At 39.4% G+C, this 14,335-nt stretch overlaps 1 protein-coding gene across 1 annotated transcript; it reads left to right on the forward strand.

The window, feature by feature from the left end:
* The first annotated feature begins 9,911 nt into the window (after nucleotides 1-9,911).
* LOC143878818 (uncharacterized) lies at nucleotides 9,912-10,833 on the forward strand. Its single transcript, XM_077381051.1, has 2 exons — nucleotides 9,912-10,154; nucleotides 10,318-10,833. The coding sequence occupies exons 1-2, from the start codon at nucleotides 9,912-9,914 to the stop codon at nucleotides 10,831-10,833; spliced, it is 759 nt and encodes a 252-aa protein (XP_077237166.1).
* Nucleotides 10,834-14,335: the final 3,502 nt, after the last annotated feature.

Consider the following 14,335-nt stretch of genomic DNA (forward strand, 5'->3'; position numbering starts at 1 on the left):
GACACATGACAGGAGACCCCACTCAATTCGCATCCCTATCACTCAAGGATGGTGGAGACGTTACCTTTGGAGATGATAAGAAAGGAAAAGTCAAAGGAGAAGGCACCATAGGTAACTCTACCTCTCCCATACATGATGTACTTTATGTTGATGGCTTATCCCATAATCTTATTAGCATTAGTCAATAATGTGATAATGGTTTTGAAGTAGTCTTCAACCCCGACAAATGCATTGTTAAAAATAAGATAGATGGAAAAGTGAAATTCATAGGTTCTAGAGACAATAACATTTACACTATTGGACTAGATGATCTTAGACTCCAAAATGTGACTTGTCTTAATGCCATTAGTGAAGATTCTTGGTTGTGGCATAGAAGGTTGGGTCATGCCGGAATGGATCTCATTTCGACCCTCTCCTCAAAAGAAATTGTTAGAGGATTGCCTAAGTTCAAATACACCAAAGATCACATTTGTAGAACTTGTCAATTAGGAAAACAATTAAAAATCTCATTTACCCCTAAAAATATGATTTCAACCATCTACCCCTTGCAACTACTTCATATGGATATTTTTGGACCAATGAAGACAAGTAGCCTAGGTGGAAAGAGGTACGTGTTTGTAGTTGTGGATGACTACTCACGATTTACATGGGTCATATTTTTAGCACATAAAGATGAAACCTATGAAAATTTCCTTAAATTGTGTAATCAAATACAAAATGAAGAAGGTATTGCCATATCTTACATTAGGAGTGACCATGGAACGGAATTTGAAAATGTAAATTTTGACACTTACTGTAATGAACATGGCATCAAACACAATTATTCGGCACCTAGGACACCTCAACAAAATGGGGTTGTAGAAAGAAATAACCGAACCCTCCAAGAAATGGCTAGAATTATGTTGCATGAAAATGATCTCCCTAGATACTTTTGGACGGAGGCGGTTAGCACCGCTTGCTATATCATAAATAGGGTATATATAAGGCCAATTTCTAAGAAAACACCTTATGAGCTTTGAAAAAAACTTGAAACCAAATAGAAGCTATTTTAGAGTGTTTGGTTGTAAATGCTTCATCTTAAACATTAAAGATAATTTACACAAATTTGATAAGAAGTCGGATGATGGCATATTCTTAGGGTATTCTTTACATAGCAAGGCATATAGAGTATTTAATAGAAGAACCCTAGTTGTAGAATAATCCATGCATGTGACATTTGATGAGAGAGAGCCAACACCTCAAGAAATGCCACATAATGAGGATGAACCTATTGAATACCTCTTACCTAAGTCAAATGCTCCTCCCCCATGCATCTACAAGTAATACTTTACCTAGTGAGGAAGTTGAAAATGACATTGATGACTCATTACCTAAGGATAGAAGAATATTGGTAGATCATCCTGAATCCCAAATCTTAGGTGGTGCCACATCGCCAGTAAGAACTAGATCATACTATCATAGTGTGAGTAACAACTTGGCGTTCCTATCCGAATTAGAACCTAAGTCCATCAAGGAAGCCGAAAAGGATGAATATTGGTTGATGGCCATGCAAGAAGAGTTAAGTCAATTCGAAAGGAACAAGGTGTGGAGGCTAGTGCCTAGACCTAGTGATCATCCAGTCATTGGCACGAGATGGGTGTATAGAAACAAATTGGATAAAAATGAAAATATCACTAGAAATAAAGCTAGTCTTGTAGCCCAAGGGTACAATCAGGAGGAGGGAATAGACCATGATGAGACATTTGCTCCTGTTGCCCGTATGAAAGCTATTAGGATACTCTTGGCATATGCATCTCATAAAGGATTTAAACTATATCAAATGGATGTCAAAAGTGCCTTCCTAAATGGCTATATCCAAGAGGAAGTGTATGTTGAGCAACCTCCAGGTTTTGAAGACTTCAAACATCCAAATCATGTCTTTAGGCTTGATAAAGCCTTGTATGGATTGAAGTAAGCTCCTAGAGCTTGGTATGAGAGGCTTTGCACTTTCCTAGTGGAAAAAGGTTTTGAAATGGGAAAGGTGGATAAAACCTTATTTATCAAAAGAGAAAATTAAGATATCCTCCTTGTCCAAATCTATGTGGATGACACCATCTGTGGCTCAACTAATCAAAAATTGTGTGATGAATTTGCAACTCTAATGAAAAATGAATTTGAAATGAGCATGATGGGTGAGTTAACCTACTTCTTAGGACTCCAAATTAAACAATATCAAAATGGGATATTTTTAAATCAAGAAAAATATACAAATGAGTTATTAAAGAAGTATGCCATGAATAGTAGTAAGACATCAAGAATTCCCATGAGTACTACTGTTAAGCTAGAAAAGAATGAATTTGGCAAATCTGTGGACCAAAAGATGTATAGGGGTATGATAGGTAGCTTTATTTGACAGCCAGCAGACCAGACATTATGTTTACTGTCTGTCTCTGTGTTCGATTTCAATCGGATCCAAAAGAGTCTCACCTATTAGCAGTAAAGAAGATCTTTAAGTACTTAAGAGGAACCCAAAGTCTAGGACTATGGTATGAAAGATCATCTGCCTTCACTCTCATTGGATATTCAGATGCAGACTTTGCTGGATGTAGAGTGGATAGGAAAAGCACTAGTGGGACTTGTCAATTCTTGGGAAAATCACTTGTTTCATGGTTTAACAAGAAACAAAATTCAGTAGCTCTGTCCACAACAGAAGCAGAATATGTGGCAGCTGGAGCTTGCTGTGCACAAGTTCTATGGATGAAAAGCACATTGCTGGACTATGGAATTAAAATGGAAAATATTCTCATCCAATGTGACAATACTAGTGCTATAAGCTTGACAAAGAACCCCATACAACACTCTAGAACAAAACATATTGAGATTAGGCATCACTTCATTAGAGATCATTCACAAAAAGGAAATATTTGCTTAAAATATATCAACATTGAGGAACAATTAGCTGATATCTTTACAAAACCCCTTAGTGATGATAGAATATGTTATATCCGAAGTGCCTTAAATATTTGGAGTGCGGATCAAGTCAAAGAAATTGCCAAATAAATACTTTGTACCTTTCACTAGCTTATCTATATAGTATTTATATATCATCCTTGTTTGGTAGTATCTGCATGAATGAGATGTCAAATATTAATCTTAAAAATCACTCAATTGGTACTCTTAGCCTTCTTAGTTCTCTAAGATGGAGAGGTACCTTTACTTTAATTAAAAATACCTAACAATTTGACATATGTCAACATCTTGATCATGAACAGGTATATTTGCATTACTTGGCTAAATATTTTTATACCATAAGGATTGATTTAGGGGGAGTACCTAACTCAGTCTTCATTTACTCCTAAATTGCTGTACATTTTTAGTTCACCCTTTCTGTCGATGACAAAAGGGGGAGAAGTTTGAAATTGATTATCTATTCAATTGACTATATGCACCATATGCTTTTAATTGTTATCATTTATCTGTGTGCATATATTGAGGGGGAGTTCCAACATTCACTTGCCTACTATGTTACTCCACACACACCTCATAATCAATTTTGTTTGTCATCATAAAAAAGGGGGGAGATTGTAAGCCCAAGGGTCTACTCTCCTATCTTATTTTGATGATTCTAAACATAATTGATTGTGTTATTGAATACTAATCAATTTGCCTTGAAGTGTTGTGTTTAAGATAGAATTGATCATTGAAGAAACCAACACACTACATGGTCATGCTTGAAGATGTACCCAACAAGAGTCAAAGGAGCTAAGTGGAGCTCACATCATCTCTCAAGCAAGCATACACAAGATGGAAGACCAAGTGAAGACCAAGGCTAAAGAGAAGTTGAGGTTTACCTATAACTCATTGTACATCCTCTCTCTTTAGATTTATAAGTCAAGGCAAGGTAAGGTTTTTCAAAAGAGTTTTCAAAAACACTTAAGAACTAAAATGGTTTAGTGAATGGTTATGTGGTGGACCAACATGTTGGGACCCTCATAAACATTCCAAATTTATCATAGGAATTGAGTTCCAAAGCCTAAAAATCAAACAAACAATAAAAATAAAAAGTCTGCTGATTTTTAGGCTTCTCGGAACTCCGAGATTTTTCTCTGAGCTCCGAGCTCGGAACTCCGAGAAATGGTCCAGTAGTATTTTTCATACTCTGGTCATTTTCTTCGAACTCTGAGAAATGGTCCAGCAGAATTTTTCTTCTTCTGGCCGTTCTCTCGGAACTCTGAGAATTTTTTCTCGGAGCTCCGAGAACTTCGCGACAGCTGAGAAAAGAGCCGTTGGGATTTGAATTAATTTGTGGTTTTTGATATTAACACCCCCAAACGCTCATATTTTGACAAGAGGCTATATATACAACATCAAGAGGATTATTTCCTCTCTCTTGAACATTTGAAAAACTTCCTTAAGCCTTCAAACATACTTGCAACCCATTTGAGCTTAAGAATTTGTTTTTCCCAAACTTGCCTTGCAACTTGCAAATCTTTTGAGTTTGGATTTAGGGCTTTCACTTGCAACCACTATTCAAGAGCAATCAAGGGACTACAAAGTGCATCAAGCTTTCAAGAGAAGCCAAGCTATTCAACTTCTATTTCTTGTAAAGGTGGCTAGGGCATCCTACCTTAATACCCTAGAGAGCATCGCTTAGAACTCGGCGAAGAAGGAGAGTCGGTGTAAAGGTGTAAGGGCATCCTTATTTAATATCCCTTGGAAGTGTAATCGCCTCGGAGCCGGGCATCGTGGAGGTCTCACAATAGTGAAAAACCTTAAGGACAATCTTAAGAAGAGTGGAGTAGGGCTTTGCACGAACCACTATATATCGGTGTGTTCTTTCTTGTTCTTGCACTTTCATTCTTGTTTTTGGTTTGGCATTTCATTTTGTCTTTAATCTTATTTGCACTAACCAAAATTCTAATCAAAAGAAGAAAAATTAAATTAGGTTTAATACTTAAATTTTCAAAAGGCATAATTTAGTGTTAAAACCAATTCACCCTCCCTCTTGTGTATTTCAATTATGTCAATAATTTTGTCACCATTTAAGAATCCATGGAGACATAATCTTAACCGTTCATTTTCATTATGAAGATGCGTTATTTGATTTAGAAAGTCATTAAATTCATCTTCATAAGATTTGGAAGAGCTTGCCACATCTTGGAGTTTAGCAATTTGGCAATTTTTCTCATCCAAAATACCCTTAAGGGTTTTAATTTCAAGTTTAAAATTTTCAATTCGTGCTTGAGATTTTGATATGGAAGAAGATGACTCATTTTTCAAAACATCAAGTTCATTTTCTAATTTAGAAATAGATTTTTTAAGAACTTTATTTTTTGAAATTTGAGAATGCAAGGTTGAGCATAATTCATCATAAGATATTTTTTCACTATCACTACTTGATGAATTATAAGAGAGGTTAGAATTTACCTTAAATTCATGGGAGAATGCCATGAGGCAAAGATCATCTTTATTTTCTTCCCCTTCACTTGAGCTCTTTCCCGAGGTGCTAGTAGCATCCCATCCGGCTACAAGAGCCTTGTTCTTCTTCCAATCCTTCTTTCCCTTGTATTTTGAGAAAGATGACTTGAGAAGTGGACACTCCGGTCTTTTGTGTCCCGTCTTCTTGCAATTGTAACACCTTATAACTCCCTCAACATCACTTTCTTCTTTCTTCTTCTTTTTGTCCTTTTTATGCTTCTTTCTCCATAAGCTTTTAAATTTTCTTAGCACTTCTTCTTCATCACTACCCGCCTCACTTGATGATGAGTCCATCTTGGAGGCCTTTAGAGCTAGAGATTGACTTTCTTTTTCTTTCTCTTTTGGCTTCTTCTCCTCTTGTCGGCTAGTGAGGAGCATCTCATGGGTGATGAGAGATCCTACGAGTTCTTCTATAGTTAGCGCCTTGAGATCTTTTGATTCTTGTATGACGGTGACCTTTGGATCCCAATGTGGAGGAAGTGACCTAAGCAACTTAATCACAAGCTCATCAATAGGATAAGATTTACCAAGATTAGCTAATTCATTAGTAATTTTAGAAAATCGGGTATACATTTCGGAAATGCTTTCATTTTGACTCATTCTAAACATTTCATATTTGCTCTTTAACAAGTTTATTTTGGAATCCTTGACTTGTGATGTTCCCTCGTGGGTAATGGCAAGTGTATCCCAAATAACCTTGGCGGAATCAAAAAGAGCTACTCGATTAAACTATTCCGTAGATAGGGCGCAAAACAAAGAATTTATAGCTTTGTAATTTAAATTTGCATGCCTTTTCTCTACGACATTCCATTCTTCAAATGGTTTGGAAGGCAACAAGTATCCATTTTCAACAATGTGCCAAAGCTCCACATCTATCGAAAGAAGATAGATGCGCATCCTTGTCTTCCAATGTCCATAGTTTGACCCATCAAAGAAGGGAGGTCTAGTTGTGGAATGGCCCTTCGGAAGTCCGGTTCCATTTGTATTTGCAATTTCACAAAATAGAAAGTTGCCAAAGATCTTATGATCTTTCCCTTGTTTGAAATTTTAAAGAAAAATTTACCAAAGATTTTAAAGAAAAGAAAATCTTTTAAGAGCCAAGGCTCTGATACCAAGTGAAAATCCAAGGGTGGTCCCGAAATGGCAACAATGAGGAGTGAGAATTATTAGGTTGCTAGCAAGTTTTAATCTTTTGAAAAACTTTAACCCAAATTTGGAAATTAAGAGATCAAGATGAAATTCAAGCACACAAGTTAAATCTAAAGGTGCAATGCAAATAAAGAGCTAGAGTTCAAGAGAGAGTGCACCCGAGATTTAAAGTGGTTCGGTCCTCAAAACGCGAGGCCTACTCCACTCCACCAACCATACCCGTTGATGGCTTCACTATGTGATATTCTTAACTCCGGCGAAGATCGGCGCCTATTACAAATTCCGATTACCTTTAACCTTGGTGGCAATCTTCACCACGGAGAGTGGGCTACGCTTCTCCGAACACTCGCCCAATACAATGTTCTTGAATAACAAAGAAAAACAAAAAATCCCTTACAAGGGTTTACAAAGATTGTAGAAGATGTACAAATTGAGCCTAATAATCCAAATCCTAATCTTAGAGGATGAGAGGCATAATCAAGTTTGATTCACTCTTAGGATGTTCAAGTAGAGTTTTTGAGTGTTAGGATTGATAGTCTTGAAGTTTAGAATGCCCATATTTATAGAAAAACCCAAATATGACCGTTCAATGGCATAGTGGTAATTTCTGTGAAAATTCCCAACGGCTATAATTTTGACCATTATAGTGTTCTCGGAGTTCCGAGAAATTCTCGGAGTTCTGAGAAAATATCTCGGAGTTCCGGGAATACAAACAGAAGTTGGAAAATTTCTACTCGACCATTTCTCGGAGCTCCGAGGAATGTCTCGGAGTTCCGAGCTCGGAGCTCCGAGAATTCTCTCGGAGTTCCGAGAAGCCTAACAGCAGCAGATTTTCAATTCTGTTTATGGGCTTCCAACTTTACACCAAGTTGGGATTGCTATGAGGGTTCCACTTTGTTGGAACACCACAAGGACAATCTCTTAAACATTTTTAGGGGTGTGTGATATTAACTTAATTTATGCCTCTTAAGATCTAAAACTAAGATTGGGTCTTATACATTCTAATATGACTTTGATCTTCAATGGATTCTTCAAGTCTTCATTTGTCTTGGATCACGATGTCTTTGGCCTTCATAAGCGGTATTACGCGAGCTTCTTTGGCCTCAATCCAAGCAATCTTGTCTTTAAGCAATTATGATCTACAACTTAGACAATCAAACACATTAGTGATCTTAAATCACTTGTGTATTGGAATCATCAAAATAAGATAGGAATTGCCAAGGTGGGAACCATTGGGCTTACAGAAAGAAAAGGTGACATTTGATCCATCCATAAGCTGACACCTATCCTCAAGGGTAGGGTAATTCCATACCCAAAGCCCTCACTATAAATAGCCTTCATAAAGGGAAAGGTAAGGGACCGAATCCCAAAAAATTACTATTCATAGCTTTGGTTTCCATATTTGTGCCCATTACTGACTTAAGTTCGGAGCTACCACTCCAGATTGGTCGTCTGACCGGTTGTTCCTCTATGCAGGACGTAGCCCCATAACCAGCCACTAGGACTTGCCAGATCAGCTCTTTCGTCACTGCCTTATTTGTTACCAATTTTGACCGTAAGAGATTGGCGCCATCCGTAGGACTCGAACTAAAAGTCGTTTTAAGTCTCAAGAAAGATGGCAGGATGGAAGAGTGCTCGAGTAACCTCAGGTCAAGCAGTTCAACCAGAATGACGTCGCATAACTCAAAGTGGACGAATCGCTTCACAAGTAGTTGTCCTCCCGACAACAGCACAACGAAGTCCAGCTTGCTTAGAGCACCCAACTCCCGCTTCAGCTCCTACACCTGAGCTAATCCAAACCATTTTCCAGCAGATGACAACACTTGTATCACTACATGAACTTGATCCAACAAGTGCCTCAGCAACATCCTCCAGAAGTTTCTCGACCTCCTCGAGAAAGGTTGAGCCCCCTGGGGAAAGAGCCTGCACCTCTCCGTCGTGATCAGACCCACCACCCCTCATCAAGACGGATCCATCACTCTAGAACAAGACATGCGCGAACAAAACCTCGTCACCGTCACCGGTCCCGGTCTCAGTCAGTACACAGATACCGACCTAGGGATGACCGTGCTGACCAAACAAGATCTCGACACCATCGGAAGAGTTTGGAATGTCATTCGAGTTCAGCAATCAGTCCCACTGTGGAAAGAAAGAATAGACCAGTTAGCCGAATGGAGAAAATGGCTGATCCAATGTTGCGGAAATTCGAAGAAATCGATCACCGGATTGAAGAACTGGCAAAAGATCATAGTCGGCCAATTATAAGGCCGTTCTCAAGCAGACCTCCCTTCACGGATAAAGTATTGCATGCACCAACACCCAGAGGGTTCAAAATGTCGCATATCCCGTAATATAACGGAATCACAAACCCAATAGACTATTTGGAGACGTTCAGAACCATGATGCTCCTTCACGGCACTTCGGATGGCTTCCTTTGCAGAGCTTTTCCAACCACCCTAACAGGAGGCTACGGAAGACTGCGACGTCATTAATGGCTCTAAGACAAGAAGACGATGAGTCCCTGAAAACATTCTTGAGCCGATTTAATAGGGAGGCCCTCCAGGTACCGAACCTAGATCCCTCAGCCGCCCTGAACGCACTCCTTGCTAGAGCCAAATCTAACGAGTTACGGCAACCGGTAGCTCAGCGAAATCCGCACTCCCTGGCAGATCTCATGGCTGGTGCTGAGGAGTATATCTATGTAGAAGAGACACTGGCCGCCCTGGATTCAAACCGAAGGAAAACCTATGAAGAAGACAAAAATCCTACGAGGCAACGTAGGGACGACAAGCCTCCAAGAAAGGAAAGGAGCCCTCTGAGGAGGGAGGAGAACTACACACCTCTTAATACATCTAAAATTCGCATACTGGCAACGATCAAAGAAGAAGACTTTGTCAGATGGCCGGCCAAAATATTTTCTGAGGGAAACGAAGAGGGACAAATCAAAGTATTGCTGATTCCATAAAGACCATGGGCATGGCACAGATGAGTGCAGATTTCTTAAAGAAGAAATTGAGCTGCTAATCAAGATGGGATACCTCAAGAAATACGTTTAGGAGGACGGTGGCAGGAGAGAACACCGGGAGAGAAGTCCCCAAAGCAGAAGAAGTCCTTGGCGGCCTTCGTCGCCCCAGGGGCGTGATGAATCTCTTGCCCCTCTAAGCCTAGGCGCAGAAATGCAAGGATCCCAACCTGCTGGGGTTATAAACACAATCATCGGTGAGCTGGCGGCGGGTGGAACTTCATCGGTAGCCCGCAAAGCTTATGTTCGACAGGTCAACGCCATCCACACTTGCAACTAGAAAATGAAAGTAGAAAATGAGATCTCATTCCCAGACGCAGATTTGGATAACTTAATACTGCCCCACGATGATGCTTTAGTCATCACCATGCTTGTCGCCAATTGGGAGTTAAAGAAGATTTTAGTGGACAACAGGAGTTCCGCAGACATTCTCTACTATCACGCCTTCAAGCAGACGATGATAGGGAATGACCGCTTAAAGCCCGCGAACTCAGATCTGTTCGAATTATTAGGAGAGATAGTTAAGGTCGGGGGACAAATTGAACTCCATGTCCTAGGAGAACCCCCTCATCAGGGGAAGTTAAAGGAGACCAAACGCAATCAAGAGAATTCTATGCTACCGCACTCAAAGGAAAGAACGCGTCTGAAGCGTTACCAATCGAGTTGCTCGATTTGAGGGATGAGCCCAGGTCACGGTCAATGAACCAACCGAGGACCTCATTTCAATCTTGCTGTACGAAGACAACGAAGAGAAGCTGGTCAGAATTGGTTCATCCCTAGGCGATAGTGTTCGTGAAGAGCTCATTCAATTTTTAAGGAGAAATGCAGATGTCTTCACGTGGACACCCGCTGATATGCCCGGGATAGATTCTGAGGTTAGAGTGCACAAACTCAATGTTGATCCCACTTGCAAACTGATAAAGCAGAAGAGAAGACATTTTTCCCCAGAGAGACAACAAGCAATCAAAGAAGAGGTCGAAAAGCTGTTGAAGGCTGATTTCATTCAGGAGATCAAGTACACCGATTGGCTGGCAAATGTCGTTATGGTGAAAAAGGCCAATGGGAAGTGGAGGATCCGCATAGACTTCACTGACCTGAACAAAGCTTGCTCGAAGGACAGTTATCCACTCCCAAAGATCAACCAGCTGATAGATGCCACCTCGGGCCATAAACTATTAAGCTTTATGGATGCCTTTTCTGGATAAAACCTAGTCCGGATGTACGCTGTAGACATTCCGAAGACCTCCTTCATAACAGACCAGGGAGTGTACTGTTACAGCGTGATGCCCTTCAGTCTGAAAAATGCTGGGGCAACATACCAAAGACTTGTTAACAAGCTTTTTAGAGAACAGATTGGACGCAATATGGAAGTCTATGTAGATGATATGTTAGTTAAGAGCAAGGAAGCCTCGAATCACATACCTGACTTGGAGGAAACATTTCAGATCTTGAGGAAGCATAGCATGAAACTCAATCCTACAAAATGCACGTTCGGTGCCGCTACAGGAAAATTCTTGGGGTTTATGGTTAGCCAAAGGGGGATAGAAGCAAACCCGGAGAAGATTCAGGCAGTGGTGGATTTGAATCCGCCGACCACCATAAGAGAGATACAAAGGCTGACTGGCATGGTGGCCGCACTGGAATGTTTCATCTCGAAATCTGTGGAAAGATGCCTTCCCTTCTTTAATGCAATCAAGGGGATTAAAACGGCCCCCTCGACACCGGAATGTCAAACAGCGTTTGAAGAGCTAAAGCATCACCTGTCTTCCTCACTGTTGCTAACCAAACCCAAGCCCGGGGAGGAATTAGTGTTGTACCTCTCAGTGAGTTAGGTAGCGTTAGAGGAGAGGCGATACTAATTCGGGAAGAGCACAGCCAACAGAAGCCCATCTATTACTTCATGAAAGTTCTATACGAGGTTGAAACAAGGTTTCAAAGAGTGGAGAAGTTGGCGTACGCTCTCGTCATGGCTGCTAGAAAACTGAGGCCATATTTCTAGGCGCACACAATCAAAGTCATCCACAAACCGGACACCTCAGGACGACTCGTGAGATGGGCGGTAGAACTCAGTGAGTTCAATATCCAGTACTTACCAAGGCCAGCAATAAAAGCCCAAGCACTAGCAGACTTCATAGTCGAATGCACCGTACCCGTGCAAAGTGCTGCCTCCAAAGCAAAAGAAGCAATCCAACCTCCGGGTGGAGGGGACACAACTACACCAGGGGGCAGATCCAAGTAGAAACGAATCAACCTCAGGGTGCAGAAGTTGCAAATACACCCGGGGGGCATGGCCATGAAGGAACAACTCAAGCCCCGAGTGGAGAAGTTGGGACTACACCCGAGGCCAATAAAGGAGGCGAGACACACCCAAATGTGGATGAACTAACGAAAGCTGAGAAGCAGGAGCCTGTGGGACTCGATCCCGCGAGAGGGGGGCGACCCGCCCCTTTCCTTGTCTCTCGATACTCACGCGAGCGGCGTGTGCTTTTTATTATTGATATGAATCATCTTTTCCGTGAACTTGGGATCCCTAAAGAAATTTGAATTTTACGCAAAAGAGAATGACCAGAGTCGCCACCTAGGTAAGGGACCTAGGACCCATAAGTGACACTGGAATTATCTATGATCCCAGAGTCTAGATCCGTTACCTGATTACCAAAATGGAAGGAGTTAGGCACCATTGTCGCCCGGTAAACCGGTCTTCAATTTCAAAGATTAAATCACTTAAATATCTTTTAAAAAGGCTCATTTAAACTCTCTTAATGCGGTCTACTGGACATGCACCCTAAAAATCTAATCTCGATGTGGTTCCTAGATACATCTTTTGATTCTCTTAATTTGGTTTGATTCAATATATGTGAAAGTTCTCCTAAAATCTAATTTGGTGGAAATCCTAAGTGATTTAATCGATTTATGTACTGTTTAATTTGGGGTTTGAAAATTATCAGGAAATAAATAAAACACAACCCTAAAACCCTACTATAGTGTGTAAGGTCGACCTGAGCTAGGAGTGTCATCCTAGTTGCCAACGTACCCACGCTTCACTGGGATCAAGGTCGACGTAGTTCGGTGACCTAAACTAAACTGCATATGCCTAACTCATTTAGGACACCGATTTAGACTGGACTCAACTGTTTCAACAATGTATGAGAGATTAATTAATTCAAGTTGATTACGTTTTCTTATCTTATGACTCCATCTAGGATGCTATTCCTTTATAATCCTAACTAAATACAAAGATTTTTCTAAACTAATGCAGGTAGGCCCTACATCTTAGGTTAATAGGCATGTCCTATAGCGAAAGAGGGTTAACTATGTGAAACTTAGTCTAAGGCTCAGTTGCTAATCATGAGCAACCGGCTGTGATTGAGGCTTATCGGACTCTTAACTCTAAGACTCCCTAAGACCTAAAACTCGACGTGACTTAAGTGCTCCTAAAGGGGGCTCTAAAGTTTCCTACGGGGTGGGATCGTGATCCAACGGTTCCAGAATTGATCTGACCTTGGGTTTGACCAACCCAAAATAGAGAATTAAGTTATTTCAGTTCTTTTGAGATCCCCTAATATCTAAAGGTCCATGATAATCTAGAGCTCTAAGAGTCCTTAACCAAGCTAAGGATTATGACCATTTTAGGGATAAGATAATTTTTAACTCATTTTCGATGATTTTAACTTTAAACCTTTACACATTATGCATATTCTGATATGTTTTGATATTCTAGAATTTTCTAAATTTTTTTGAATTTTTTTGAATTTTTAATGATTTTTAGTATTTTAACCAATTTAACCAATTTAACAATGTTCCTTGTCTTATTTATTAAATCTCATCCAAATTGGTTCAAATCAGTAGAATTACATGTTTATATCATTAAAGTTTAACACGAAAAATTTCATAATTTTTTACTCGAATTTTCTATTTTTATTAATTTTCTTAAGATTCATGCCAATTTAAACAGAAATTACTAAAAATAGTATAACATGTCCAATAATTCCGAAAAATTCAAATATGCATATCATAGATGAAAGTATGACATTCCAGAAGATGAATTTTAGAAACAATCATTTGATCACAGAACATATGCACACATGGAAATTGAATATATTGATTTTTTACATTAACAAATTCCTATAAAATAGGTTTTTTCCAAAATATGAATTTTCTTTGCATATTTCTTCTGGAAATAATGATAATGAGAGATTTGGTTATGAGAAAAAGAACGAATTTTGTGGCGTTTTATTATTTTTTATTGATTTTGTAAATAAAATACCTTTTTCTAATAAATGAACAAAAAATACCAAAATACTAAGTAGTCACTGGAGAAATTTTTTCCAGCATTGAAACATCGATTAACTACTGGAAACCAAGTCTAGTTAATTTTCAAATTTATTCGATCTATTTTCCAATTTTTCTCTTGAAAAATGTGTCTTTTAGGGGTTTTCTATTTTTTAAACCTGAGTTTTGGAAAAATTATGACTTTGAAATATGTTTTCCAACATTGTTCCGATGTGATGAACACGGAAAAAATATAATATTATGAGAAAAATATCATCCTAAGATAGCTATTTTTCGTAATTTCCGAATATCTAGCCCATTAATTTTAATTAAATCTCAAACTTCATCGAAATTTCCCGAACCCTTAAATCTAACGTCTGATCCGATCCGATAGTTCTTTTAGGCTAACTAAATAGAACCTCCTATTAAATTTTG

This window comes from Tasmannia lanceolata, unplaced genomic scaffold (assembly GCF_043159265.1).
Source record: "Tasmannia lanceolata isolate RefF3 unplaced genomic scaffold, GAP_Taslan_0.1 ptg000006l, whole genome shotgun sequence".
NCBI classification, from domain to species: domain Eukaryota; kingdom Viridiplantae; phylum Streptophyta; class Magnoliopsida; order Canellales; family Winteraceae; genus Tasmannia; species Tasmannia lanceolata.

Coding starts and splice junctions, on each gene's coding strand:
- LOC143878818 (XM_077381051.1), top strand. CDS start 9,912: ATGAAAGTAGAAAATGAGATCTCATTCCCAGACGCAGATTTGGATAAC. Junction 10,155..10,317: donor TATTAGGAGAGATAGTTAAG/GTCGGGGGACAA, acceptor GGATGAGCCCAG/GTCACGGTCAATGAACCAAC.